Source organism: Artemia franciscana, chromosome 6, assembly GCF_032884065.1.
Source record: "Artemia franciscana chromosome 6, ASM3288406v1, whole genome shotgun sequence".
Lineage (NCBI taxonomy): Eukaryota > Metazoa > Arthropoda > Branchiopoda > Anostraca > Artemiidae > Artemia > Artemia franciscana.
Genome location: NC_088868.1, coordinates 21802166 through 21827269, shown reverse-complemented (window position 1 = coordinate 21827269; position 25104 = coordinate 21802166). Strand labels below are relative to the sequence as shown.

Here is a 25104-nt window from a genome sequence, read left to right as displayed (position 1 = left end):
CTTGGCATGCTGGCAAAGGGAATTGTCCTTCTTCATGACAATGCAAGACCTCACACAGCAGGTCAGCCCCACTGTTTTTTGGACAGTTTTGGCCGGGAAGTTTTAGACCACCTGCCCTACAGTTCCGATCTTGCGCCGAATTATTACCATCCAATGGTAAACGAAAACTGTAAAAAAGACATAAGTGGGGTTCAATAGAATAATGGCGGAACGAAACAATCCAATAAGCTCGACGAATGTTCAACATGTATCATGCACCCATTTTATTAGCAATATCTTTGTGGGGGAAAAGGACAAGGAGAGGGTGTGTAACTCTTAAAACTGCTCCTTAACAACAATCCTAGGACCCTCTCTCTCCTAAGAGATTTGTTTGTATTTCACCTAAAAAACACTTTACTCAGCTCAGAAAACTCTACCTGAAAATGATTTGTTTCCTCCTCTAAGACTCAGAAAGATCCACTGTGCTTTAGTTGAATGAAACTTAAATTATTTTTTTTCAACATTTATATCTGAAACTTATTTGCTTTGTCTTTTATTTGCTTTAATTCCCTTTTACTTTTCGGGAAAAATTAAAATCAATATTGAGTTCACTAAACCATCGCTCTCCATGGTAAAAAACAAAATATTCTGGAGATCATGATAAGGGTAGAATACTGCTGTTCAACGTATAAAAGACATACCTTAAGAAACTTCCACTTTAAGTAAATGAATATTTTAGCAAAGCTATCCATAATGATTGTGGCAGTAGCTGCAACCTACTAAAGATTAAATTTAAAAAAAGTATTTTATTACTGATTTTGGACTATTTTTAAGTTAACCTTCTACCTTCTCTATTCCGGAGGGATTCTCAACATTCCTGTTATGGAAAAGGCAGAAAATGCCTTTTCCCGAAAATACTTTTCGGGGAAACTTAAAATCAATATTGAGTTCACTAAACCATCGCTCTCCATGGTAAAAACAAAATATTCTGGAGATCATGATAAGGGTAGAATACTGCTGTTCAACGTATAAAAGACATACCTTAAGAGACTTCCACTTTAAGTAAATGAATATTTTAGCAAAGCTATCCATAATGATTGTGGCAGTAGCTGCAACCTACTAAAGATTAAATTTAAAAAAGTATTTTATTACTGATTTTGGACTATTTTTAAGTTAACCTTCTACCTTCTCTATTCCGGAGGGATTCTCAACATTCCTGTTATGGAAAAGGCAGAAAATGCCTTTTCCCGAAAATACTTTTCGGGGAAACTTAAAATCAATATTGAGTTCACTAAACCATCGCTCTCCATGGTAAAAACAAAATATCCTGGAGATCATGATAAGGGTAGAATACTGCTGTTCAACGTATAAAAGACATACCTTAAGAAACTTCCACTTTAAGTAAATGAATATTTTAGCAAAGCTATCCATAATGATTGTGGCAGTAGCTGCAACCTACTAAAGATTAAATTTAAAAAAAAAGTATTTTATTACTGATTTTGGACTATTTTTAAGTGAACCTTCTACTTTCTCTATTCTGGAGGGATTCTCAACATTCCTATTATGGAAAAGGCAGAAAATGAGATCTATAATTTACTCTGAAACATGGCATTATTTCAGCCTACCCTATAAGACGAACCAAATTAGAATTTAGACATTTTCACATAAAAACATTATTATTTAGTATATAACAAAAATAACAGCTTTGGATTATTGCAAAAACTAAATATTACTCAAAGCAACTCTGGAAAGTTATCAGATACCTCAGCGTCTTCGACTATCCCGTTGACAATACGATTGTCCCAAAAGGCGGCACGTTTGGCAATACCACTTTTAACACCTTTTGTAGATGCGGCACCTTTTGATTCGCTTTGTTTAGCTGGAATGGTGACTTTTGCATTATCATTAGCACGAGAAGGAGATAGCAACTTTACGATTTTGTCTTGGGGTCTATCACGATTTAGTTCCAAGCCCTTCCGAAATTCACGAGGAACGTTCCTTGCTGTTAGGCTGTGAATCTGCAAGACATAAGGATTTATAGGAATATAACAATTTAGCCAGTTCTAACGGGTTACCAATCCTTTGTGAATTGTAATTTATTTGAATAGGATTTTAGTGAATTGTAATTAAAATATAAATATTATTTTCATCAGAGAATATACACACAATCTCCAGGTTTGACATTATTCTTTTTTTAGAATGTACAAGAAACACACACAAAATTCTTACATAAAGTAATTATTATAAAAATTATTGAATCTCACTTCGCTAATAAATTTAATCCTGTAGAAAACTATGATGTTCTTGCCCCTAAGAAACTTTAATGAATAACCCATATATTTTGAGCGAAGCTTGATACTACTGCAAGGGAAGGGGAGTGTCTCCTAAAAGCTTCAAGATTTTTGTGATTTCAAGGTTTTTAGGCACCTTCATATGGTGCTTGACCCTTAAAAAGGACATGGAATATAAAACGGTACCATATGGCCCCAAAATGAGGTACCGCTTTGACATTAACTTTTTACACAAACTGAAAGAACTTTATAATCATATCGAAGCTGATGGTTATAATTTGTCCTCGTAATAAATTCAGAGGAGTAACGTTTGGCCCTAAATTTATTATAAAAGACAAAAGTACCAGATAGGGTTAGAAACATACTATCTTGTTGACAAAATAGACATTTCAGACCAAGCCAAGGTAAAACCTCCCGGTGCAAATATAGATCCTTGTTTATTATTCTGTTTGTTTCACAATACGAGCTTGAAAATATTAAGTGAAGACTCAAACATGTTAGAAGTAAGGTTAGGTCCAATGTCGTTTGTTCGGCCAAGGAGTCTAACTATAACGTTTATTTTCTGAATTCATAAAATCAAATAGCCAACTGTATAGAATTCCAGTAATTTCGACCAAGAGTTAGTCTTTAAATGTGAATGTACATATGTACAGTCAAAAATAGACATTACACGATGCTACATTACATTAAATGCTGAATATGCAATCAAACATGGGTCACAGATTTCATTTTGCTAAATTGGAATACATTGTTCAGAAACCATCAATGTGGACTTAGCACACAGTAAAGAAGGAAAAAACATAAGAAAGAAAAACAATTAATTTATAAAGAGCAAGTTTGGACAATTCTTTGATACCAGGTTTCTTTTAGCTGAATAATTTGTTAGGATACTTTCGGTAATCTAACCTGAAAAAGCGATTTCAAAGTTCAAAAGTCACATTATTAAAAAAAATAAAAAAAAATAAGAAAACACTTTCCATGGTAAAACTGACTTTTCACTGACTCACTGACTTTTTTTCATGTATGTATTTATAACACAAATCAGTTTGATTTCTCCGTTACATATAGGCCAGTCCATTTCGCGGTCCTCGTTTTCACTTATATTCATAGATTATGAGAACAGAACCTAGAATCAGAATCAATCCAGGTAAACTATAAACAATTTCAGTGTCTGTATACATGAAATGAGGTAGAGACTGTTAAGCATAACTTTGTGCTGAAAATCGTCAAGATTTCGACAGATGACGGCAGGGACAGATGGCGTGTCTGTCGCCCAATCTTGCAGCAACTGGCATCGAACCCAGGACCAGGCCTAACTTGGTTCCTGACTAAAGTATAACCTTCCCAGAAATTGCATTTCTCTCCAATATAGAAGGTGTATATGGGAAATGCTCATGAGAAAGCAAGTTCCTCATATGGTGAGGTCCTGTGTCACCCGTAAAGTCATCACTCACCTATACCCTTTTGATAGTTTGAACTTCAACATTGATAAGTCTATTTACGGCACTAAAAAGCCTGATTTTCTTTTACTGTTTTGCTTGCTGATTATTCGTGACCATCAATTTGCTAAAAGCAGCTTTACCTCGGTCCAATTAGCACTCTATTTCCAATAGCTGACACATCAAGAAATCTGTCGGCCATCTCACTATTCACTGTATTAAGAGTATAAATATTGAGCAAACCGTCATCGTAGAATCGAAAAGGATTGAGCCTGGATTCATTGGAAGTCACTGAGATCTATCGGGACGTGCGCATACGCGTTGGATAGACATCTATGCTTATCCGAGCCAAAAATTAAATCAGTCTGCCTCTTCGCTAAGAGTTCAAAAACGGAAAGTGTTAGAAAATCCATACATCATTCATTTTGTAAAATAATAAAATTTACTACAAAATCTATTAACAAAAATAAACCTTATGTCGTCAGATTTTCAAGATGGATAAGAATATTCCTAGAGCGTGAGACAAAAGATAGTCAATTCCCTTAGATTTGAGTATTAATTGAGTAATTTTAGAACAGTTGGAAATTTCTTATTGATTTTAAGGGAACTTTCGACAGTTGGGTTCTATTTCTTGGGAATTTGAAAAAATGGGATGTTGCATCTTCTTGTATACTATAATGTTGATTTTTGTATTTTGTATTTATCATTATCGACTACATCAAACTGCATTCTCAAACTGATTTTTATATTCGCCATGATTGACTACATCCAATTGCATGCTGCTAACTGATAACGCACAACCTTTAATAACCTATAATTTTAAATACATTTACCTCCAGCGGCTCCTGACTATTGAATAAACTTGTGAGGAGTTTATGCAAAGTTGAAAAGCTTCACTAGAAAATTCAGTTATTCTTAAGTATCCCAGGAATAATAACATTTAATACAGTTAAATAAATTTCTTACATATTTATACTATCAGTAGAGCAGTAGTGTCAATCTGGGGGGGGTCCTGAGGGAAAGGGGGACAGAGGTTGGTATTTGCCCTTTCCCTCTTTCCAAAATCCCCCCAAAGGTTTCGAAAATACTTTTTTTGTATTTTCTTTGAAAATGTCGTTTTTTTTATCATTCTCAATGAAGAAATTACAAAAACTTGCTCCTCCAGTTTTTAAAAACAAGCCCCTCCCTTTAAATTGACACCGCTGCAATAGAACATACAAAATTACTTAGTTTGTTACTTATGTTTCATGAAGTTTGTCATTGACTCCTAAAGTCACCAAAATACTTTATAAATTACGCATTTGATTTTATGCCACTTTGGCCAAAAAACCTCTGCAAAATTTAGGATGAAGAGTGGTTCATATTTTTGTCTAATGTGAGGTAATTTAGAATATTTAGAACACTTTTTTGTCAGTGTATTGGTTTGCAAGAATTAAGAGCAGAATAATTAGGGATAGTTCCAGGCAGAAGGGATTAATTAATAAGACCCTATGAAGTAACTACCACATTAACATCAATAATATTGGCAGGTTTATGCGGGTCAGTATGCGATAAAGGCTGCACTTCCTGAGTAATGGACTAAGTGAAGACATTTTGTTTCTCTTGTACACTGTTCTTTTTGTAGTGATGACAACAAATTTAATATACTCAATGTTTAATTTTTGTTTATCTGTTTATTATATCCTGGTGCGCGTGCGCCTTTCGTGCTAAAACCCATACATACATATATACTACTTATTAGGTAGTTTAAAAACGTGTCATTTAGTGATTTCAACTTCTGAGGCCCATTTCGTAATGCCCAAAACAAGGGCAATATTTACTTCTCCTTTTGCCTGAAACACATTTTATTCATATTTGAGAATAAAATCGGAATTACGAACGGTTTGGAACAGCAGTTTTTCCATCTATATGATGAATCTGACAAAAAGTACAAGGTCATCAGAATAGTAGACAACATGTGGGAATAAATTAGCATTGATATAAGCTTTTCAAGTCTTGTTCTTCCAATTTCATTTCATGGATCCTTTTTATTTTTTCAAAAGCTGGGTATATGACGTGGCTCGAGCATCAGTTTTATAGAATGTATAAATACTGTGTGGAGAAATTTGGATTTTCTCCATAGAGTAGTAGATCTTTTGGGAATAATAAAAGAAGAAACATCTGGTAAGAGGGCCATATTTTTAGCTAGCATCTTTGAACAACCACTGACAAATTTGTGGCTCAATCAACTTCACTCTATGTTATTCCTTATGATCTAGCTTAGCTAAACCAAAATGACCAAATCTAGATCTTTAAGTGTCGGGGAGTCATGAAAGCTCTTGAGTGATTCTTAACTTTGTTTGTCTGAAATACCTCAAATAGAATGTTCCATTAGTCTCCCCCCCCAAAAAAAAAACTTAAAACAAAATAGCATTTTCAAATTAATTCGACCAGTTATGCGGGCGGAAGGAGAATTTTCGCCATTTCCTGAAAAACATAAATTCTTAGTTTCCTAACACTTATTGACCATCGTAAATTTTTTATGTTTTTGCCATTCCCCCACCCCGTACGAAAAAAATCCCTAGATAAGTATTAAAGTAACATAAGCTACATACTAAGACAAATTTAAACACATTCTTTGAACTCAACCCCCCCCCCCAAAAAAAAAAAAAATCAAGAAAGCACATTCATAAGGTGGTGGGTATTTTGCCAGCAATGCTTTTTTTTGTCACTTTTCTCCATTATTCTATATGAAGCTAATCGATTTGTCATCTTAGCAACTCACACCGTACAAGCAATAGCAAGACAGCTTAAGACAGGGAGGAATCAATACAAACAACAGACGTAATGAGAGAATGCCACACAGATAATTAATTAAAAACTAACTCGAAATACTCCAACTTCCTCGTCTTTCAAGTTCTTAACTTTATTTTGAACATTTTGACTATTCCCAGATATTACTCCTGCTACATGTTTTCCAGTCGACTCGTTCGCTTTACTCGCCTTCCCTTTTTCTTGAAAGTTTACCTAGAAGATAATAACAACTATGATCCACATTAATAATGTTGATGTGGGATGGGATCAATTTATTCAACTCGATTTGGCATTGATTCCCGAGACAGCAGGACAACAGGTTGTGAAATTGTAAAAATTTGGAATAAGAAAACATTATTTCAACGTTTTTTCCCTTAAAGAGCAATAGTTTATAATTACTTATGCGAAGTATGTGCTATAAAAACGTAATAAGGTAAAAAAGTAAAAAAAAAAACTTTTTTCACTCATATCCCGTTCAGACGCAGAGAGAAACGCTCAGAAACCGATCCGTACCATGGGAAAACCGGTCAATTTTTCCCATAGTACCGATCGGTACCGGAGTTAGGGTGCCAATCTGTTTTTTATAGGCCGTCAAGCAAAAATGAGTAAGCATTTTTGAAATTGGAAAGCATGTCAACTTTTAAGCACGCGAAAGTTCAAGATTTGGTGGTTCTTATCCAGAGCCATCCGTTTTTATCTAACGCAAGTAATCCTTTTTATAAAATTAATTTTTAAAAAAACTTTCCGAAAAAGAAGTTTTCTAAAGAAAAGTAAAGGCCATATGAAACTTAAGATCAGAAGAAATAGAAACCTATACTAACTCTAATTTATAGTAATCTGAACTTTCGACTGTTTTGAACAAAATGGTTATCTCAAAATTTTTATCGAACATATTTGGAGGAAAAGGCATGGGCTTTAGATACCTTCCAATCACTTTTGACGACTCATAGAAAGGTAACTTGAACTTTCAATTTCCAATCAAACGAGCCAGCTCTGAATTTTATGCGACCATCCCTTACATATAGCCTTTTATGCCTTCGAGGCATAGCTTACAACACTTGCCCCCGGGCTCTGGGGGGGGATGTGTTGACCCCGGGATTTTTGTTATTTGGTCTTCAAACTATTCTGAACAAAATAGCTACCTCAAAATTTTGATTGGAGGCATTCGGGGGAAAACAGCACTGGGAGGGGGGGCTAGTTGCCCTCTGATCACTTTTGAATCTTGAGAAGGGCACGAAAAATTCTGATTTACAATCGAATAAGCCCCCTCCGAAGTTTATATGACCATGCCTTCCAAAGAACGTTATGTGCCCCCAGGGCAAATTTTACAACACTTGCCCCGAGATACTGGGGGGGGGGGTTATCCCTGGAGTTTTTGTTACATTATCTTTCGCCTATTTGGAACAAAATCGCAGTAAAAAAATTTGATGGGATGCATTTGGGGAAAAGAAGGTTGACAGAGAGGGGAGGTTAGTCGCCATCGGGTCACTGTTAACTCTTAAAAGGTGAGTTAGAACTATCAATTTCTAATCATTTAGGTCCTCTCCAACGCTTATGCGACCACCTCTTCTATAAAAACCTTGTATGCCCCCGTGGCATAAGTTACAACCCTTCCCCTGACTCTGGAGGGGGGTGTGTGTGCTGACAACAAAGTTTTGTTATCTTACCGTTGGACTGTTTCAAATAAACTGGATATCTCAAAATTTTGTTCGATGTATTTGGGGAAAAGAAGGTGTTTGTGTTAGGGGGGGGGGATTGATGCCCTCCATTAACTTTTGACTCATTTATAGGTAACTAGAACTTTCAATTTCCAATCAAACGAGCTACCTTTGAAGTTTATACGATCGTCCCTTACATAAGAGCCGTATATGCCTCCGGGGCATAACTTAAAATACTTGCCCAAGGGCTTGGGGGATTGCGTCAACCCCGGAGTTTTGTTATCTGATGTTTAAACTGTTTTTAAAAAATGGCTATCTCAAAAATTTTATCGGATGGATTTGGGGAAAAAAGGGCTAGGGGGGGCTAGTTGCCCTCCGATCTCTTTTGACTCTTAAAAAGTGAATAAGAACTTTCAATTTTCACTTAAATGAGTTTTCTCTGAAGATTGTGCGAGTATCACTTTCATACAAACCCCCAGGGCATAACTTACAACTCCCCAGGCCTTGGGGGGTTGTATCAAACCGGAGTTTTTCTTATCAGACCTTTGAACTATTTTTAACAAATACTATCTAAAAAAAAACTATCTCAAATTTTTATCGGATGGGTTTAGAAAAAGAGCGTGGGGGGGGGGGCTAGTTGCCCTCTGATCTCTTTTGACTCTTAAAAAGTGAACTCCTTTCTGCTTCCAATACAATGAGCCCTCTCCAAAGCTTATACGAGCTTCCCTTTCATAAGAACCATATGTGCCCCAGGACCACAAGTTACAACGCATGCCCCCGGGCCTTGGGGGTTGCATCGACACCAGAGTTTTCTTATCTGACCTTTAAACTATCTTTAACAAAACGATATCTAAAAATTTTTCGTTGGATGGGTTTTGGGAAAAAAGGGTGTGGAGGGGCTAGTTGCCCTCGGATCTCTTTTGACTCGTAAAAAGTGAACTAGAACTTTCAATTTCCAAACAAATGAGCCCTCTTTGAATTTTATAAGAGCATCTCTTTCATAAGCACCATATATGCCACATGGATACAACACCTGCCTGTGGGTCTTGGGGGGTTGTGTCGACTCCGGAGTTTTTTTTTTCATCTGACCTTTGAACTATAAAAAAATGGCGATTTCAAAATTTTATCGAATGCACTAGGAAGAAAAGGGGTTTGAAGGGGGCTAGTTGTCCTCCAATCTCTCTTGACTCTCAAAATCAGAATTAGAACTTTCAATTTCCAATCAAATGAATCATCTCTTGAGTTTATACGAGCATCCCTTACATAAAAACAATATATGCCCCCAGGGCGTAATTACAACCCCCCAGGCCCTGGGGGGTTGTATCAAACCAGAGTTATTCTTATCTGACCTTTGAACTATTTTTAACAAAATAACTATTTCATATTTTTATCGGATGGGTTTGGGGAAAAACGGATATGGGAGAGAAGGGAGGGACTAGTTGCCATCGTGTCTCTTTTTACTCTTAGAAAGTAAAGTAGAATTTTCCAATCAAATGAGCCGTCTCTGAAGTTTATACGAGTATCCTTTCCGTAAGAACTATATATGCCCCCAGGGCATAACTTACAACGTCTGCTTCCGGTCACTTGGGGTTGTGTTGACACCTGGTTTTTTGTTATCTCACCTTTGAACTGTTTTTAACAAAATGGCTACCTCAAAATTTATCAGAGTACTAGGAGAAAAAGAGGTGTGGGGGAGCGGGGCTAGTTGCCCTCGAATCTCTTTTGACTCTCAAAAACATAATTAGAACTTTCAATTTCAATCAAATGAGCCATCTCAGACGTTTATACGAGCATCCCTTCCATAAGAACCATATATGCCCCAGGGCATAACTTACAATGCCTGCGCCAGGACCCTGGGGGGCTGTGTCGACTCCAGAATTTTCGTTACATGAACTTTGAACTATTTCTAAGAAAATGGCTATCTCAAAGTTCTTATCGGATGGGTTGGAGGAAAAAAGAGCGTGGAGGGGCGGGGGGCTAGTTGCCCTGCAATCTCTTTTGAGTCTTAAAAGGTAAACTATAACTTTCAATTTCATATCAAATGAGCCCTCTTTGAAGTTTACACGAGCATCCCTTCCATAAGAACCATATATACCCCCAGGGTATAACTTACAAAGCCGGGCCCTGGGGGGTTGTGTCGACATCGGAGTTTTTCTTATATGATCTTTGAACTATTTTAAACAAAATACCTATCTCAAAATTTTTATCAGATGCATTTGGGGAAAAAGCACATTGGGAGGCGGGACTAGTTGCCTTTGATCACTTTTGAATCTTAAAAGAGGCACTAGAGCCTCCGATTTGCAATTAAATGAGCCCCTTCCGAAATTTACCCGACGACCCATTCCATATGAAGTGACTCAGGGAAAATAAAAATAAATATATAAATAATAAAACATTGGAGCCGTGTGACCTTTACTATAGGCAGCGCTATAGCGTTGCCTCTGACTAACACCAAATAGGACGATACCGGGAAAGAAATAAATTTGGCTTAGAGACTAGGTGTGTACAAGTACACGTTATCTGTGATTTTTATGACTAATTTTGTACCTATCGTTTGAACTCTTTCCCTCGTATCAATCAATTTTTCTCATCGGTTTTCCCATGTTTCTGAACGGACCAAAAAGGTAACAAATACTAGTACAACGAGGAGCTCAAATAGCTACACCCTAATATAAGCATTAATTTCTTAAACTTAAAAAGGAAATCAAAGGGTGTTGTTTGTAGGCTACTTAAAACAGGTTATTTTTATAGAATTTGGCTATTTTAATAAAAAAGAAACAACTTTGACCAATCAACAAATGTCAGGTAGGACAACGTTAAGTGCAGTTCCGTCTTCTCTGCTATATCACTCCATTGAACTGGGGATTGGCCTGGCCATTGACCAATTTCTGTAGTGAATCGCTTTTGCCGTCACAAAACCAACCTATTCACCAAAATCAACGGATAAAAAAAAACAAATTCAATGAACCATTACTGTTCTAACTCAAAGACTGCCTAACGCAGTTCTATATGCTATATGCCCGACTGAAGACAAAATATTCATCTACGCAATTAATTTTAAAAACATTTCTTTCAAGTCCTTAAACAAAAATATGTTTCCAAGAACTTACGGAGGAACTCCTCTATTTTGTATTTGTGTTTTATTATTGCTTCATCTATAAAATAATTTATAAAATGTTATAAAACAGTGGTACACAAAACGCTTCCTTTGGAGCTTGCACAATATAAGAAAAAACTTTCCAAGAAATGTTTCCAAGAACTTACGGAGGAACTCCTTTTTTTTATTTGTATTTTATTATTGTTTCATTTTATAAAATAATTTATAAAATGTTATAAAATAGTGTTACACAAAACGCTGCCTTTGGAGCTTGCACAATATAAAAATAAATTCTAAACCAATGTTGTATATAAATAACCCTTATGTCTTAGTTCACCCCTACATAGTTTACTGTAGTAATGTTTATCTTGAGACGTTTCCTTCGATTGTTCATTCTTAGAAAATTTTATAAAATAGTGCGAATCGCATGTTGGTTTGTCTACAGCCCAGAGATTCGGAACGAAACACAGAGAGTATTTAATGATACTACTTATTTCCTGACTACGTGGGTTTTATACCCTTTCATTCATATTCAGGCAATAGCATAACACAGACCCTGTATGTTTTTATACCCTAGTGGACTTGATATCTTCGGTTCATGAATATGATAGTCGCTCCTTTATAGATGTTAATGTCCCATTGGTCTTTATCATCCATAATTTAAAGCCGAATCAAAGTAATCTAGGAAGTAATCATAAAAACAAGTTCGATTTATTTTTCTTTTCTTAAATATTTATATTAAGTAAAAATTTTTGTTGGTTTGGTCTTTTTTCAGAATTTTTTCATCATCCGCAGTTCTCCATAATACTTTTAAGTCCTTGGGAATATTTACTATTTTGGACTTCCAAAATACTGAATATTTATTCTATTACCCAAGCTAGCACCCACTGTTTTTGAAAAAATAACTTTTGATTTTCTTTTTTCCCTATTTTTAGTATCATAATTCTACAAAGCAGCTTAGAGAATCAAACACAAAAATTGTAGGTGCTAGATAAAATATGATTAGATTTTGGAATTTAGTTCCAGATGTGAAGAAATAAATAAGGAAAAGACAAGGAAAACATTCACTAAAAAATTTTTTATAGGTCCAAAAGAGCAACATTAAAAAAAAACTGCAAAAAAGCGCAACCAAAACTAGTGAGAAAAAAACACCTTAATAATTTTTGGAATCAGTAGATGTAATTGCAGAAAAGAAAGCTATCGTTTTATGCGTAAACAAAACTGTTGGTTAGCGTTATTAGAAGGAAAAGGAGATAGATACGAAGAAAAACAGTGTCTAGGAAAAGATCAAACAGTCAAACTGCCAAAACTTACTTCGTTTGTTTCAGCAGTGTGTTTGAAAAGTGACGCAAGCTTCTTTACAGATGGCAGGACGGGTACTTCTTCATTTGAAGCAATTCCCTCATCATCATCACTATTTTCTTTGCATTTACTTCGTTCATTCTCAAAATTTTTGACTAGTTTTTCCTCTGCAAGCTTATCAACACTCTGGCAAGATATTGGCACAGGCTTATCCTTACTAGATTCATTCAGAATTGTACACCCTTTTTCTAATTTACTTGGGCCACACCTCTTGCTGACATCGCTGGCTATGGATTTTGTTATACTGACTGGGTTATCCTGTTTTTTCAAAGGAAGACTAACGGCTGAGTTCTGAAAACAAGTCAGCATAAATGACATCGATCATAATGAAAAATGAAAGAAGCAGCCAAATTTAAAATTTTGTCCATCACAAAAAAGAAGAAAAGAACAATCCAGAAATAGAGACAAATCAAGGTTGTAGTAATATGAAGCAACAACTATTTTCTAATATTTTATTGCGAGATTCATCACGCAGCTCTCTCACTACCTGAGGCGGTCAAAACTGGCGGCGATTAAAAGAAGCATTTGACTTTTAATTTTGTTCAAGTTACAAAAATGTAGGTTGGTTGTTAGAAACTAGCAATAGTAGGTACTAATTTTCAAGAAACATTTGGACAGAAAACAATTTGACAATTTTTCAAACAATTTGAAAGAGAAAAAAATCTGCTATTGTATTGATAAGTAATGGAAAGTTGATATGCTTTCTGTTAATGGGAGTTAAACTCATGCCTTCCAATTAACTAAGTGGACAATTCTACCCCTGAGCTACAACTGTTAACAAACAAATTTGATACAAAAGACGTACTTTTTATTCACAATCATAATAAAAAGAAATTAGGGCAAACTTAATGCACAGAAAAATTCTATCGACATAGGGAAAACTATACAGAATCAGGGCTATCAACGAGCACTTAAATATATCCCAAAAACTGCCTGCGATGAATTTAAGTTCTAAAAAAAACGATATACTAAAAAACAATAATAATGTATATGTTGTTTCACCTAGTTACTTTTCCAGAAATGTCAAGCTCAGAATTGAAGTTTTAATATTCTAGAATATGTCCGAAGGGTTGGCAGAAATGATACAAATATAGACTGAAATTGGTATACACTGGATATACTGAAAAAATATATTCCATTTTGTTGTTTTATGGTGGACTAAAACAAACTATCTATCTATCTATTGGTGACATCTTGTGAGAGCAAATTTGCGTAAGCGGAGGATTTTTTAGATAAATTCAGTTACATACCCATTATAGGGTTACCTCTCAGAGTGGTCTAGTGTTAAACAAAGTTGCCCAAATACTATTAAACCTAGAAACTGGAAAAGATAGTGAAGGTCGCTTTAGCCCCCTGGACACAATTTTGGCATTAATCCTCCTCCATCAATGCTAAGCTTAAATGTGGACCCCAGGAAAAATCAAAGGAGTTCATCCTAAAAAGGCTATTTCATCACTCAAAATTTACTTAAATCCAGTGTACTTTAATAAAAAAAAGTTCCATAATATAAACTATCTATGTGAAATATCTAGTCAAGATAAATACACAGTAATTTATTACAACAGGTGGGAGAGGAGTGGGGATCCAGTTTAACACAAGACTAGCAAATCGAAAAAAAAATACAGGAAAGTAGGGGTAAATCGTAAACAAATTTGAGACTTCCTGCATCCATGACCAAGTCACAAAGATTACTGCCAATAATGTAGCAAAACGATTTAGATCATAGTCTACAATAAATATCGGTATTAAATGCTTTCAAGGGGCTTGAAAACATAACCAGTTATTTAACAGAAATTTCTGCAATATTAAGCTCGCTTAAACAAATATTGGTTAAATACTTTTTTTTGTATAATAAAATACTGGTCCTGAGAACAGGGATGTCAATTGAGGAGAGGAAATAATCATCTCTAGATTTCCCCCCTCACCTCTAGAATTTGAAAAAGTACGGTTTTTGATATTTTCATTGAATAAACAAAAATTAAAAAATAAAACCTCCCCACATTAAATTTTTTTTGTATTGTATCTTCCTTTGAAAAATATGAAAAAAACTTCACCCCTCTCCCAATTTTCGGAGAAGAGTGCCAATTCTAGCACTCCTGCCTGTAGTCGATATAGGGGTTTCCATTTTAAAGAACATTTTTCTCTGGAAGGGCTTTTTTTTCCTGGAGAAAAAAAGAATTTCCGAGAGGCTGAATTTTTAGAAATAAATACAGTCCTGAGGTTTTAATTACCACGGTGACACTCATCGCAATAATACAACAAATACACAAACACTAGTTTTAGTAGATAGAATCATGAATGTATCCAGGTTGTCAAAAGGACTTATCTGCAATATCTCACGAATGGCTATGATTATTAAGCTGAAAATTTAAGGAAATGTTAAGGGGGGTATTGCAAAAAATCAATAGATACTAGGTGCGTCTGATTTACTCTCTAAGTAACGAATTTGAACTGATTTTACGCTTAGTCGGTTATTTCAGAAGAAGAGCTTGGACCTTGATCTGCAGCAAGACATGCTAAGGACCTTCTTACCCAGCAGCAGGTCAAGCGCCCAAAGAATGAAAGCGAGTAAAAAAAAAAAATGAAGAGTTGATTAAAGTAGCAACCAATCTAGGCTTAGAAACAACAGTCCCAAAGACACCAAAAAAGAAAATAAATAGAACTAATATGCTATTCAGTTCACAGGAGAAATATTATAGACAATCAGTTTGTTGGATACGATCATTTTGGACTTAGAAAGCCACTTTCCGTAGAAACACCGGACACTTTTAAACTCAGTATTTTATTGCCAGTAAATTGCATGGAAACGACCAAACAACAACTTGCTGATACAATTCATGGCTTTTCAACACAATACTCATTAGTAGAAAATCTGCAAGGACCGGAGAAGCGAGAATATAAAAGACTCAGTGGTCTCGTCTGAGATAAGGCAATGCAGGCACAGGCAGAATACCCAAAACACTAGGAAAAACTTTAGAGAAATAGAATTACAATGCTGATATTTTCCCAAATATTTCAGTGATCTTGCAGATTCTCATGACCCTAACTGTGAGTGTGGCGTCTATTGAGCAAATTTTTTCTACCTTGAGAAGATTGAAAGCATGGTTAAGAAATAAAATGACAGAGGAAAGACTCACCGGACTTCACCCAGTTTGTTTCACCGTGATATTATTATAAGTGTAGAAAGTGTAATTGATAGATTTTCTAATAGTGGAAATAGGAGGCGACAATTCGATGTATAATATTAATGGTGCTCCTATAAATGTGTTTTGTGGCTAGCTTTACAGAACCGGCAGCTAAATGAGGGATAGAAGCAAAAGCAGGCAATTTTCCATATTAGTAAGGTAAGTTAGGCTTAGTTAGCAATAAAAAATCTTTGTAGCGAGTCCCCCTCCTAATTCATAAAATCCTGTATTTGCTTTTGTCTTTACAGCAACAAGGTTGGAAAAGATCCATATCAATATGAGCTGTTAGGAGCTCAATTCTGTTACAAGCTGGGCAAACTTCATAAAAACGTGGGGGAGAGGGGTTCCCGATATCTTCCTTGTCGGAAGCTATATCCTATATTTTAACATATAATCATACGTAAATGCCACGCGAAAAAAACGTGGTAACTTGGCGGTAAAAAAAGGGAACCTTCAGGGTTAAAAAACTAAAACAAAAATTTCGCATAACTACTCCATGCAGAAATTGGAATTACTGAGACTAAGGCTAAAATAGAGGATGGAATGAGAGAAGGGAGGGGCTTCAATATAAAATTATATGTGAGGCATAAAAAAAATTTAAGAGATTAGACATGGTTCAGCAGAGGATATTGAAAGAAGACTTGGTAAAAAAAAAAGTATATAAAGAGAAAGAGATGCATAATAAAAAAAAATTAGAGCTACGATTTTTCTGCGAATTATCCAAGTAGGTTGGAACACCATTTTATTCGATTCAAACTTTAATATTGACCCACTGCAAAGTTTAATCTGACATCAAATGAGATCATATTGCAGTAAATTATAAGACATGCTGTAGAATTAATGAATTTCAATTGATCACATGACTAAATTACATTATACGTAAGGTGTACAGAATTGAATAGTTTCTATACTTCCCAGAGATGAAATTTTATCAGAATTGAAATACTCAGGAACACAATTGAACATGCACATTATAATACGGAGAAAATTATAAGCAAAGACTCCGTGTTCTTTCTGATTCAATCTGCCTAGTGAAAATATGTTCAAATTTTTAAGTTTTAGTATTTCCTTTTTTCCCAAATAGACCGATGGATTTATCCAATAATTAATTCGAACAAAAAATTCCAACAAGATGTTTTTCAAAGAAAATTAAAGAGCTATATTAAACCTAAGACGAACGGAAATAAAGTCAAATAGTAATTTAAGTGTAAATGAGAGCACAAATTACTGTCAATAAACAAGTGAAATCCAAAACGAGCAGAAATTACAATAAATAATCAAGTTAAACTTAAAATGAACCGAAACTACAGCAAAATGTAGGGCTAACACTCCCTATGCCTTTTGAAGAACATCTCCGAGCTGTGAGTTGCGAGCTGTGAGCTTATAACATGTACAAAAAAAGAAGAAAATTATATTGGCCAAGATTACTAAAAAGATTTAATGAAGTGCAGATTGTCACTTTAATATATATATTAATACTCATTCATGAAAGTTTCAGCAATTTTGTATTTATTAGGCTATAAAGAAGAAAACATTTAAAAAGTATTTTGTTTCCGGTAAGGTGCAAATAACATTCTCGCCTAACAAGGCCTACGGGGCATATGTCCTAATTCGGTTTGTTGTGCTTTCTATTCGTCTTAAGTTTAACTTGATTATTTCTTGCTATTTCTGTAGTTTTGGGTTCCACTTATTTATTGATAGTGATTTATGTTCGTTTTTCACTTGAATTACTATCTGACTTTATTTCCACTCGTCTTAGGTTTAACGTAGATCTTTAATTTTTTTGAAAAACTTCTTTTGTGGACTTCAACAAAGTTCGATAGTAATTGGGCTTTAGAACTTTGGATGGATGGGTACGTGGAATATCATTTTAATGAATTGATTAAAAATGTGCATAATCTTTGGCCTTCTATAGAATTAAAGGCATTCTGACTTTTATCATATTACAACATTGAAAACTGACAAATTGTCATCGACCATCACCCTCAGCATACCTTAAAAATTTCAACTTAATTTGATCACCTGAATTGATCATAGTGTCATTTGAATTAATTCAAGTTCCTCAATATGTCATGAAAGTCTTACACCTCTTTGCTGTTCCTGAGATATTGCTCGTACGACTTTTTGACCGTCTGTATGCACGGAGTGTGTTCTGATTTAGTTCAGGGTACCCCTCAGCATTCCCTGAAAGTTTCATCTTAGTATCCTTTTTGACAGTTTCGCTTTCGAAGTGCTCTTGTGACAGTTAGTAGTAATAGTAGTAGCAGTAGTTTTTGTTGTTGCTGTTGTAGTAGTAGTATGCACATAGTGTCTTTCATTAGTTCAACATCCCTCTCTATATGCCCTGAAAGTTTCAACTTGACACACTAACCGGTTCTTGGGATAGTACTAATCAGCCATTTTGACAACTTGTTTGCACATATTATGGTTTGATTTTGTTGAACGTACCCCTAAACATTCCCTTAAAGTTTCATTTCGATAACCTTAACCTTAGAAGTAGTAGCAGCGGTATTAGTAGAGATAGTAGTAGTAGTCGTACCAAACCATGTGGTAGTAGCACTAGTACTAATATGCACATGAAGCCGTTTGTTTCGATCAACAACCCCTTAATGTTTTAAACTCTTATCCCTCCTGAGATATTGCTCATACACCCTTTTTGACATCTTGCGTGCACATAGTATGTATTTGTTTAATTCTATATCCCCTCAACATTCCCTAAAAGTCTAATTTTTATACCCTTAGCCTTAGGAATAGTATTAGCAGTACCAGTAGTAGCATTACGCAAAAAGTGCTTATCGGTAGTTCAGCATGTCCCTCAAAAAGATCCTGAAAAATTCAGCTTAATACTCTAAGCAGTTCCTGAGATAAGGCTGATACGCCCTCTTGGCACCCTGCATGCATTTAGTGTTTTCGATTTAATTCAACATGCCGTTGATATTCCCTGGAAGTTATACCTTAATACCTTAGGCTTGGAAGTAGCCTGAATACTATTAATTAGGCTTAGTAGCAATAGTAGTGGCAGCAGAAGTAATAGTAAAGTTTACATAGTAACTTCTGAACAGTTCATCATCCCCTTCATCATCCCCCTATGCACACCCTGAAAGTTTCAACTTAAAATATTAAGTCGTTCCTGAGGTTCTGCTGGCACACAATTTGGTTTAATTTAGTTGAAAATCCCCTAAAAGTTTCACCTTGATACCCTTAACCTTAGTAGTTGTAGTCGCAGTAGTAGGATTAGTATTTGTAGTAGTAATAGCATTATGTACACAGTGCGTTTGAGTCAGTTCAACATGCTCTGATAGTTTCAACTTAATATCCTAAGCCGCTCTTGAGACATTGCTGATAGGCTCTTTAGACAACCTGGATGCACATAGCGTGCTTTGATTTAGTTCAACATCCCCCTCAGCATTCCCTGAGCGCTTTACCTTAATACCAAAAAAAAAAAAACGTACACGTACACGTACACACATTGAAAAAGAAAATGTTGAATCGCACATTATGCGCCAAAAATCAAGCCAAAGCGAAGCACCATGCACAATACAAAAAGCAAAATACATTTTAATAAAAAAAAATTAGTACAAAAATTAAAAATTTAATACAAAAATTATTATTTAATTTTTACATTAAATAATTTTTTTTATTATAATTTTTAATATATATATATTAAACACATATATTTTTTTATATATAATTTTATAATATATAATTTTTTATATTAAATAAATTTTTATATTATATTAAATTATTTAATATAAAAAATTTAATTACAAAAAAATTTAATACAAAATACAAAAAAAATTCAGTACTCGACAATGAAAATTTTTGATTTTATTTGAGTTATTTTGGGGGAGTGGATATTAATCTCTACTTTAAATATCGTGACAAATGTAAACACGGCATCAACATAGAAACACAACTAGATATTGACAGATTGTGATGAAGGATAATGGTAGACTTAAGTGTTTGACTTATTTCTTACAATGAGCTACTAAGGTTTTTCAGATACCAAATTGATTAGATCCATAAGACAAGAACGCATATCTATCAAGTCAGAAACGAACTGGTGGTGCCCATCACCGACAAATCAAAAAGAGGATATGATGCTAGTTTCAATTAAATCTTTCATAAAGTGAAAAAGGGTTCAGGTATTGCTCAGTTTTTACTTACGTACATATTTGAATCCAGAGAATTTCTTTTAACTAAATGCTAGTCAAAGGGGTATTAATGAAAATTAGCCAAGTTACCTCCGAGAAAAAATTACAATTGAATGACCAACACTTCTGGGTTATTATTCCTTTTTTTGGAAAATTTTCCTAACATCTGGAAAGTTAAAAGTAATTACGTACATTATCTATAATTCTTACTTTAAAATTTGGCGTTGACGTTGGATTCGAAGAATCTGTCTTCTGAACAGCTCATATAACAACACAATATTTTTCACCTTGAAATTTAACAGAATTCCATTGTTAATGAAACTGCTTATTTAAATTCGCATGCAATTTTTAACAGTTTACAACTAAGTTGAAGCAATACCTGACATTCCGATTTTCTCTTTCCTTCGCTATTTCCAGTGATTATGTAATCCCTTCTATAAGATTCTAACCAGTCACACTGATGGTCGTCATTTGATTCCAAATGTGATTGTTTGGGCCCGACATAAAATCTAAAAAATAAAACTTGCAGATTTTATCAGAAGCCCAGCAAATTGGCAACACACCAAGAAACACCAAGAACCAAGAGACCCATTACATAGCCCTAAAATAGAGACCCATTTCATAGCCCTAAAATAGAGACCCATTTCATAGCCCTAAAATAGAGAAGCATTTTATAGCCCTTAGACGATATTCAAAAAGGTAAATATAACCAATTTTCTGAAAATACGCTAACACTAAGTGGCATTCTACAATAGAAGAGAAAATTGGGAAATAACGTTTCATTAGATTTCTCTTTCTACTTTTTAAACCGTATTCAATTTTTAGTAGGAATAAGTACAACGAAAAATAACATCAACAGATCAAACATTAAAAAAAAAAATGGGGAAACCACTATTTTTCACAAGCTACTTTAAGGTCTTGTTAATATTGTTTTTTAGCCATTAATTTAAAAAAAATTGTTCCACAAAACAAATTTTCAGAGAAAAGTAAAGAGCTCAATTAATTCAAAAATGAGCAAAAATCAAGTCAAATCATCTTCCAAGCGTAAAACTACCACAACCCACTAACAATAAATAAATGAAACTGAAAACAAACAGAAACTACAATAAATAGCTTAGTCAAACTCAAAACGAGCAATAATTAACAAGAGTGGGGCTGATAACCCCCTTTCCTTCTCAAGACCAGAGCATAATTTGCGCTTTACTGAAAAACACAAAAACAAATAACCATAGATTGTCAGTTTAATTGACATATAGTGATATTTATTCCTTAAAGTTTTCATAATTTTTATTTAAGTTTTAATTATTCATTTGCGGAGAGCCAAAATAAAAACATGCATTAATTAAAAACGTTCAGAAATTAAATAAAAAAAATAAGTTTTTTTAATTGAAAGTAAGGAGCGACATTAAAACTTAAAACGAACAGAAATTACTCCGTGTATGAAAGGGGCTGTTCCTCCCTCAACGTCCCACTCTTTACGCTAAAGTTTTACTCTTTCTCTCAATTCTACTTTATTAAACAGTAAATAACTTTAGCGTCAAGAGCGGGACAAGTAGCGATCTCACAAGTAGCGATGGCGTTTTGTGAAATGGGACTAATTTCGGTCCTAATTCTTAGTAAATTTATGCAAATTTTCGTTTAGGAGTTGATTAAAAGAAATATTTAGAAAAGCGAAAATATAGGCAGTTTTACATTTATGGGTTAGTATGTGAATCCCAAACGTAAGGAATAGGACATTATAAGCACTTGTTCAAAGAAATTTCAATGACAAATAAGAGAACTGGAGTTTGAACTAAATGCTGGAAATAAGAAATAGTACAAATATCATTATAAAAAGCAGCAAGTCATATTTTCTTTTTCAATGCTTACTTTTTCATTCAGGAAATTATATTCATTATATATCTACCTTCTTATTCTTCAATGATTTCATTTCTGCCCTATTTGCAGATGTAAAGGATGTATTAATTTCCACTTTTGAAAGTTTGAAAACGAGAGAATTTAATCTTGAACTAATAAATTTTAGGAAGTAAAAGCATATATCAGGAGAAAAATTTATCTAAGCAAATGTGGCGAAACAGGAAGCATAGAACACTATCAAAATTTGCCATTAACTAGGTTCACATTTTTACTTGATGAAAGGGTTTCCAAGGCAGCATATTTGGAAAAATATTAATGTGGAACACATTATGAAGTGTAATGGACCCTTATTTTTCTATTTTCCCCTTGTGTTAAAAACGAAATGGATTGTTTGAAAAAAAAAATTATCTGCTCAAAGTAAAGAGCAAATTTGTCACTTAAAACGAGCTTTTAGAATTTCAAAGCTTCAAATCATATTTGTTTTCACCAAATTATTGCGGGGACGACTGCCCCCCCTGCCCCCCCCCTCAACGACGCTACTAGGCATAACTTACAGCCCTTACCCCCATACTCTGGGGGATTCTGTCCACCCCGAAGGTCTTATTATATGATCTTTGGACTATTTTTAAACAAATAGCTATCTCAAGATTTTTATCAGATACATTTTGTAAAATACGACGTGGGGGGAGGCTACACCCAATCACTTTGACTCTTAAAAAGGGAACTAGAATGTCTGATTGCCAATACAACGAGCTCCCTCCGGAGTTTATACGACCACCCTTTCCATAAAAACCTCATATGCCATCGGGGCATAACTTATAATCTTTGCGCCGAGGGCTGTGAGTGGCGTTTGTCATCCTCGAAAACATAATTTCCAGACCTTTCATTACGCTAAACAAAATAAATACCTCAAAATTTTGATTAAATGTGTTTTGAGAATTTATGGGAGGGGGGGGGAGGCTTGCTGCCCTCCAACTACTTTTGACTATTAAAAAAGGCCCTTCCAACTTCCAATCGAATTAGCTTTTTTGGAAATTTCTACGAAAGCAAATGACCTTCTTAGAATTTCTATCAGATTTAGGAATAAACTAGGTGTGTGGGGGGGAAGTATCTGCCCTATGATCACTTTGAACATTTGTTGAACATCACGTTGAACAAAATGGTTATCTCAAAATGTTGAATCTCAAAAAGGGCGCTAGAACTGTTGATTACCAGTCTAATGAACCCATTCCAATGTTTTTACAGTCACCCTTTCTATATACCCCATGGCATAACTTACAACCCTTGCCCTGAGAGCTTTGGGAGGGGGGGTGTCATCCTCAAAGACTTTCAATTGCGTTGAACAAAATGACTATCCCAAAATTTTGATTGGATGTGTTCGGGGAAATGGTGGGCGGGGGAGGAGGGGCTAGTTGCCCTCTAATCACTTTTGACTATTAAAAGGACACTAGCCCTTTGAATTTCCAATCGAATGAGCTCTTTTCGAAGGTTCTACAACAACAAATGGCCATCTCAAAATTTCTATCAGATGCATTCCGGGAAAATTCGAGGTGTGGGGGGGGGGTATCCACCCTCCGATCACTCTGAATTTTAAAAAGGGCACTAGAACTTCTGAACATCAATCCAATCAGCCCCTCCAAGGTTTATATGATCACCTTTTCTATATACACATTATGCCCCCAGGGCATAACTTACAACCCTTGCCCGGAGGATTCTGGGGGGGGGGTTGTCATCCTCAAATACATAATTTCTGAACCTTTCATTTACGTTAAACAAAATGGCTATCTCAAAATTTTTATTGGATGTGTTTGGTAAAATGGTGGGCGTGAGAGGGGAGTTAGCTGCCCTCCAATCACTTTCGACTATTAAAAAGGGCAGTAGCCCTTTCAATAACCAATAGAATGAGCCTTTTTCGAAGTTTCTAAGACAACAAATGACCATCTCGAGTTTTCTATCAGATGTATTTCAGGAAAATATGAGGTGTTGAGGGGAGGAGAGGGTTTACACCCATCACTCTGAATCTCAAAAAGCGTACTAAAGCTTCTGATTGGCGATCCAATTATCCCCCTCTAAATTTTATACGATCAAAACCTTACAAGCCCCCAGGGCAAAACTTACAACCCTTGTCATGGGGGCGTAGGGGGGGGGTGTCATCTTTAAATACATAATTTCTAGACTTTTTCAACTACGTAGAGCAAAATGGTTATCTCAAATTTTTTATTGGATGCGTTTGGGCAAATGTTGGGTGTAAGAGTTTTTTTTTTTAAGAAATCAAGGGAGACGGGTTAGCTGCCCCATCACTTTTGACTATTGAAAACGGCACTAGCCCTTTAAATTTCCAATCGAATGAGCCCTTTTCGAAGTTTCTACAATAACTCCTTCGATACCAAGTGCCATAGTCTAAAAAAATACATTGTGCCCACATCGCTCTTTACTTAGGCAGCGCTACAGCTTCGCCTATGATAAGCCACATTACTATCTACAGGAAACTATTTTGATCGCTGCAGTAAAACATCAAGGCAAGACAAGGGTCTTTTGTACCGTTAAGACCCTCTTGACATTCAATGTCCCTGTCTCACTCCAAGCTGAGATGGAGCCGCTCTACCTCACAACTCCATGTTAGGGAGCTAATTTGTGCTTTATGCTCAGAAATTCTGTTAGGGATTATACTTAAGACACTTTCTCGCACTGATAAAAAAAATGATGAAGGAGAAAGGGTGTACTGGGTGAGAGATATTCTTGATTTGTGCTTAAAACTACACACTGATTAAACACAAGGGTTAAAAATTTCTCTGGTGCTCATTATGTAAGAAATAATTAAGTAGAATTTATTAAGTGTCTTTTTGTAAATATGGCAAATCGTGTCATAAGTCGTTGTACCACCAGTCTTCTCTATAATAAGATTTTCCATAGCCAAGTTCCAGTGCCATCAACCATAAGGATCTCATAGGGCACCTCCTTTATTTCCGCTAAAATTTAATTATTGATGCTCACCTTGTAGCAGCTGCATCAAACCTTGATTCTAGTCTTTGCTGTAACTTCTCCGCTGAATATGGATTGTTTGGCATAGGTACAGCTTGACTCCACTTCTTGTACTCCCTCTCAGCGATAGAACCTATTCGAAAAAAAAATTGATAAAAATATGCAATAGGTAGGACATTATAGGTAGGTTAAATGCTTTATAGAAATCATTTAGGACAATTAGAAGAGATAACAAAAATAATATAAAATATGGTACAAAATACGAAGCATCCTCGTTATTTGATGATTAAAGAGGAAAAAACTACTA

General features: G+C 35.1%; 1 protein-coding gene across 3 annotated transcripts in view; it reads right to left on the bottom strand.

Moving 5' to 3' along the window:
- Nucleotides 1-1636: 1636 nt before the first annotated feature.
- The window catches only part of LOC136028184 (uncharacterized), a 155612-nt gene continuing 132144 nt past the window's right edge, over nt 1637-25104 (bottom strand). For all 3 annotated transcript variants that reach the window (XM_065705885.1, XM_065705887.1, XM_065705886.1), the window contains 5 exons: nt 24810-24930; nt 20338-20467; nt 12572-12910; nt 6575-6715; nt 1637-1997 (listed from right to left, as the gene is read on the bottom strand). In XM_065705885.1, the coding sequence (XP_065561957.1) occupies nt 1713-1997; nt 6575-6715; nt 12572-12910; nt 20338-20467; nt 24810-24930 (1016 nt within the window). In that variant the 3' untranslated portion in view covers nt 1637-1712. The remainder of the gene's footprint in view (nt 1998-6574; nt 6716-12571; nt 12911-20337; nt 20468-24809; nt 24931-25104) is intronic.